General features: G+C 50.6%; 1 protein-coding gene across 1 annotated transcript; it reads right to left on the bottom strand.

Moving 5' to 3' along the window:
* Window positions 1–715: 715 nt before the first annotated feature.
* DTYMK (deoxythymidylate kinase) lies at window positions 716–6031 on the bottom strand. Its single transcript, XM_082287963.1, has 5 exons — window positions 5901–6031; window positions 5198–5306; window positions 3926–4016; window positions 1750–1947; window positions 716–1204 (listed from the first exon to the last, which is right to left on the bottom strand). The coding sequence occupies exons 1-5, from the start codon at window positions 6028–6030 to the stop codon at window positions 1094–1096; spliced, it is 639 nt and encodes a 212-aa protein (XP_082144089.1). The 5' UTR covers window position 6031; the 3' UTR covers window positions 716–1093.
* Window positions 6032–6033: the final 2 nt, after the last annotated feature.

The following is a 6033-nucleotide window of genomic DNA, read 5'->3' as shown; positions in this document are numbered from 1 at the left end:
AGTGTTACGGTCAGGGCCTGATGCAGCATTGCAGGGGCTCACCTCCTTCACCAGGAGTGTCTGGCTGCCAAGTGCTGGGCAGCTGTGGGGGATAGGCAGCACCTTTTGCCATTGTAGCTGGTGCTTGTATTAGCAATTTTGGTTTAAATATTTACCTTCCTCTCCCTGCTCATTAATCTGTTCAATCTGCCTCTCCACCTTAGAGAGGATTTAGTCTGTGGAGATCAGAGCAGACCACCCTACTGGAAGGTGAGCTGAACTCTCCTGGCCATGCCCATCTCTCAGTGCCCCTTGCAAGTGATTAACATTCCAGTTTGTACTGGTGATTTAGGTGATTCATAGCAGGTCTGGTTTCAAACTGCCCTGGGGTGTGTCAGGAGCCACAGGTGGCTATTCCTCTCATCTTGGCCAGTCTAAAATAATTTATGTGCTGCTTACACTCCAAACTGGCCTTGTTTTGAGCTAATCCATCTATTTAATGCTTTTACTGCTCACAGCAGTACACAGCTGGGGAGAAGGCTTGAACTCACCTCTCCCTTTTTTCCACAGCTCTAGCAAACAGCTTTCCTTGGATTTAGTGCCTGAACTGCGGCACTTTCACCTCCCATATCTCCTTCTAGAAGATAAAGGATCATACTGAAAAAAAAATGCCCTATGTCAAATGCTTAAAAGAATAATTTATTAGCAAGTCTTCTACAAACTGGTTTGAACATGGAGGATGCATTTACTAGAGAGGAAGAATGATCAGACACATGGCAATTCCCCAAAAATGGGAACACTCTCTGTCCAGGGATGGCCCTGGGCTCCACACCCACATCTGAACTCCAGGCGCTACAACAAGAACTCCTGATTGAGGAGGGAGGTTTTTAGGAAGAATTTGATACATGCTCATGGCATACTCATTTAAAAAATGCAGAAGGGACTATGCAGGATGGAGGGGAGGGGCAGATAGTAACAAGCACAGCAGCAGCATCTTGGACCCAGAATACAACACAGGATCTAAGCTGTAGCTGCTGGGATGTCACAGAGTCATCCAAGTGCAGAGGAGCCAAGAAGTGACTTTTCCCTTATTCTTTTAGACCTGTATGAAGTTTCATTTCCAGAGCTCGCCCAGAGGTTTATTCTGAACCTCCTGCATAGTTTTCTCTGCAATGGACTTGATTTCTCTGTGCAAGTCTTCAATACTCTTTGAAGCATCCACTGTCTGTTTCCAAGATGAAAAAAAAATACAGGATAGATAACAGAGAATACAGAAATGTGTTACTGGACACCAACAAATGAGAAAAACCTTGTTGTTAACATCTGCTTCCCCCCATTACTCAATATTGTTGTTCTTCCTGAGCAGTGAAATGAGCTAATTACACCTCCTCTCTGCAGTTTCTGGAGTGGATTTAGGAAAAACCAGTATGTGTGTAGGAACAGACATTTAAGAAGTAGACATGAGGGTGGGTGAAGGGAAACAGAAGAAACTGCAGCTGCACGTTGTTTGCTGGCAGTCTTTGGGGTGTGTGACAGAGGCAGGTAAGCTAGGCATTCATCCCAAGTGCACAAAGAGCTGACCAGGGTGTCCTGGAACAGGGCAGTGCCCTCTCTGCCACATCTCACACTGCCCTTGGCTGGTCCCCAATGTGTCCTGCTGAGCAGAAGTGGGAAGAGGGGAGCACAGGGATATGACAGGCAGAATTTGGGAGCTCTCATTAGAGACCCCCACCCCGGTCCATGACAAGCCCATTAGAGTTATTTCCTCACCTTCCAGTTTAGGGTCTTGTCTTCCATTAAGCAATAGAAGGACTGGAGAACTTTCTCTTGGAAGGGGCTGGTCTCATAACGTTCATGTCCAAAGTTCCCTCGTTCCGCTGCTTCTTCCGGGCTTAACTGGAGAAACAAGATCAGGTCTGGCTTTGGGAGTCCAACATCAGGCTGTTTGCACCAGTCCAGGCAGAAGTTCTGTCCCAAGCAAAGACAACCGAGTTTGAGGTGAGACACACACAAAGACAGGAAAGCAGCAGGTTGGCTGGAGAGTGAGGTGGGAAAGGAACAGCCAAGGACGGCAGGAATCGCAACCTGAAACGCTCTGCACAGGCTACAAACTGAAAAGGTGATGTCACAGCTTACCATGTGGGAATTCAGTCCTGGCAGTTTGGAGGCGAGCAGGTTTTGTCAGGTGTTCAGCACCTCTTGTGCCCATTTAAGTTGGGCAGAGCAAAAGCTTTTCATGCCTCTTCTGCAGAGCCCATCTGAGCTCTACCAAGGCACACTCTGAGCCTCCGCACAGCCGTTACCATTCCAAAACGTGCTCAGTCCTAAAGAAAGCTGCTCCCAAACACAAACACCACACAGCTGCAGTGCAGATCTCTCTGAGCCCATGCAGGCTCCTTTCCAATACTCACCTACCCAGGAATTTCAGCCCAGACACAAGAGATGCAGTTTTCTCCAGCTTTGGGATTTTGTTGACAGATCTGAAGACTTCGATCAGGGCACGTGAATCCATGATGTTGGTGAGACTACAGAGGCTTGTCCACTTACTGCTCATCCACATCTTAGCTCCCTCTAACAGGAGTAGGCACATCTGTCCTCCAGTTTCTCCCCAGATGTTCTGCATCTGGGTATTTTTTGGATGTATGTGCAGTGAGTTTTTCAATACCATGAGGGGGTAAGAGAAGCTGGAAGCCACAATGTCTTGGGTGTGAGCTCTGGCTGCCAGTAAGCTTTTGTGTTAGATATGGGCATCAACATCTCTCCTTCTTCTGGGAATGCTTCTTGAGTGAAAAAAATGCCAAACTCCATTATTTTAAGAAGCAGAGGAGGTCCCTTCCAGCAGCAAAGGATGCCATCCCTGCTTCCCAAGGGTTGCATCCGCATGGCTGAGGATGCAGGTCACCAGCTACTTTCAAAGAAATGTAGACACTTTAAGACACCCTTTCTACCCCACCAGAGAGTAGCAGAACATTCCTGGTTGTGCCTATGTGTATTTGGGATCATAATTTTGGGGTGACTCAGCTCGTGTCACATGTCATGGCTCCTAATTTGGGGCTTTTGTAGACACCTGCTTAGCACCTAAATGCTTCAATGCAACTGTTCCAGGGTTAAGCCCCAAGCCACACAATGTCCAGGGAAGCAGGAGGGTGGAAGAAGATGCAGGTGAGGGTGCAGGGCCTGGGGGCCCAGGATCTCCTCAGTCCTTCCAGGACGCAGGGAAAGGCTTGGGCAAGAATGAATGTAGGTCACAGCTGGTGCTGCAGGCATGGCTGGAGCTTCTGTGACCACAGGATTGATGGGGATTGATGGCTGCTCAGCAGGAATGGGACACATATGATGAAGTGGGACAAGAGTGTCTGTGCAGAATGGCTCAAGGGGAGGCTGACAGAACTGCCTTGTTCTGAAAGCAGGGACAGGCCAAAAAGCACAAGTGGGAATGCGAGAAATTCAGGCTAAATGAAGAAAATCACTTTTACTCTGAATGTGAGCAGAGAAGAACCCAGAAAGGAGTGGATATACATCCCTGGAGATACTCTAACCTTGGCAGGATGTAGGTCCAAGCAGCCTGTTGGAGGCTGGGCTTCATGAATTCCACAGGTCCTTTCTAATGTATGTGGTTCTGTTATGTTTCACAAATTCATGGGCCAGCAGCCTGAGCAAGTACAGAGAGTCTTAAATAAACTCCCAGAATCATTCTCCAGAGTCACACAGGTCAGCTTGCAGTCCAACAGTCTGTCCAGATTTACAAAAAGTCACCAAGTAAGTTTCTCTGTTTGTTCTGGGGAACAATACCCTGAGGTTAATACCTGAGCTGAAACTTCCCTCATTTCCAGTCCTCATTTCCCAGAAGAAGAATGGCCCCATGGCCGTTCACACCAACAGCCTCTATCTGGAGCTGCTTTCCCAAACAGAGAGAGGGGCAGGGGCTGCTGCAGGTCTCACTCACCCCTTTGGCACTTGTGAAGGCCACTCCAGAGAAGGCGTATCTGTCAACCACAACCGTGATCCCCTGCTGTAGTTTCTCCTTCATCGTCGGTCTGAAACCATACAGGAGATAAAATAATAAAGTTCCATTCCTTGATAGTGACAGAAATGAAAGGAGTTCATCTAAAACTCCAAGTAAGTCAACATTTATGGAGATCACAGGCAGGGGCAGCTGTGATGCAGATGGCAGGTGAAGAGCTGTTTGTATTCTCCACCAGGCATTGACCAAACACCCTTTCATGACACCCAAATTCGGGGTGCCAAGTGCTGGGCACTGCTCTAGGCAGCTCCAGGGCTTACAGGAAAGATCACAGATTAAATATATTTACATGAACAGTTTAGTCCTCTTCCCTTTTTAGGTGGTGCAGTAGATTTTGTGATACGCTCTGCCACCTGAATTCACGACAGTTCTTCTCAGAGCTCACTTATCTGCCTTCTGTTCTCCCAGCTTAATTGGCACTGCCACTGCAGCAGAGCCAGGAAAGCTTTTCTGTAAAATGAGAACATTTTGAAATCTGTATTTCCAGGTAAAAACAACAGCCAACACTGATTTCCCCACCTCCACACACAGTCTGTGACTAAAGCAAGGACAGCCAGTTACAGCTGAACATAGCCTTTGGCTAGAGGGGAAATTTGGGCACAATTCCTTAGCCAGTGTCACTCACAGGGACTACCTGGCAAAGCAAGGTATCCTCAGGAAAGACAGTAAATTCACAGTCTAGGCTGGTTCAGTCTCAGCTCCCCAGTTCTTTAATCCAGTAGAGCACAGGAGTTGGAAATATGGCACCAATGATTCCAAAAAACCAAGCTGTGGGATCTGATCTAAGATTACAATGGCAGGGATAGATGGGATTTTGGGAAGAAATTGTTCCCTGTGAGGGTGGGCAGGCCCTGGCACAAGGTGCCCAGAGAAGCTGTGGCTGCCCCTGAATCCCTGGCAGTGTCCAAGGCCAGGCTGGACAGGGCTTGGAGCAACCTGGGCTAGTGGAAGGTGTCCCTGCCCATGGCAGGGGCTAGAATGGGATGGGCTTTAAGGTCCCTTCCAACCCAAACTATTCTGGGATTCTATGATTAAACCCAAAGCTGTAAGAGTCCTTAAGACACTACTTCCAGCCTGTTTTCCTGTCTGAACAGGAACGCATTCTCGTGCTTTCTGTACCCACTGCAAGCTCGAACCGTGGGGGATTCAACGCCACACATTTTTCTTTTACAACTGAACAAACATCATCTTTACACATGTTCCCAGCGGTTGGCAGAGAAGAGCAGGTGAATGGTGTGGTCCTCCAGGTTCTTCTCCCTCCCCAGGTAGGAGCTGATCAGCTGCCCAATCTCTGTGGTCCTGTCTGTAGGAAAGAAAGGGAGAGGATGCAAAAGCTGCCCCAAACTGCTCTTCCCAGGTGGGTGTCCATCTGTCTTGGGGGTCTGTCTGTTACGGGTGGGAGGTTGGTCTGACCACGGCAGGGTCTGTCTGTCATGGATGGGAGAAGGTCAGTCCATCCAGGGTGGGAGTTGGTCACGGGTGGCAGGCGGTCTGGCCAGGGTGAGGGGTATATTTATTTGTCACGGGTGGGAGAACGTCAGTTCCTAAGGGGCTGGGGATCTACCTGCCTGTGACAGGTTGGGGGGAAGAGGTCGGTCCATCCAGGGGGGAGAATCAGTCTGTCTGTCCGGAGTGGGAGGGGTCTATCCGCCAGTCGCGGGTGAGGGGCGCTCGCTCTGTCCGGGCGCGGGGGGTCCCATCTGTCACGGGTGGTCGGTCCGCCCAGGGTGGGACGGGTCTATCGCTCAGGGCCGGAGGCGGTCCCTCTGTCCAAGCGTCAGGGTCCATCTGTCAAGTGTGGGAGCAGCCCGCGAGAGCCCCCGCACGGCACCCCGCCCCGTCCCCGGTGCTCACCGCGAGCACCTGGCGGCCCGGGCCGCTCCCAGCCGCGCCGTACCCGGGAAGCGGATGAGGTCGGCGCCGTGCCCCGCGGCCCGCAGGGCCTCCACGAGCCGCCGGCCCTGGGTGCTCTTCCCGGCGCGATCCACGCCCTCCAGCGCGATCAGCGCCCCGCGCCGCGCCGCCATGCC

Source organism: Coloeus monedula (genome assembly GCF_965178545.1).
Source record: "Coloeus monedula genome assembly, chromosome: 10".
Taxonomy (NCBI): domain Eukaryota; kingdom Metazoa; phylum Chordata; class Aves; order Passeriformes; family Corvidae; genus Coloeus; species Coloeus monedula.
The sequence above is the reverse complement of the archived record's forward strand: the minus strand, read 5'-3'. Positions and strand labels throughout refer to the sequence as shown.

Coding starts and splice junctions, on each gene's coding strand:
- DTYMK (XM_082287963.1), bottom strand. CDS start 6,030: ATGGCGGCGCGGCGCGGGGCGCTGATCGCGCTGGAGGGCGTGGATCGC. Junction 4,017..5,197: donor GCCAACCGCTGGGAACATGT/GTAAAGATGATG, acceptor GTATGGTTTCAG/ACCGACGATGAAGGAGAAAC. Junction 1,205..1,749: donor ACAAGACCCTAAACTGGAAG/GTGAGGAAATAA, acceptor TCTTGGAAACAG/ACAGTGGATGCTTCAAAGAG.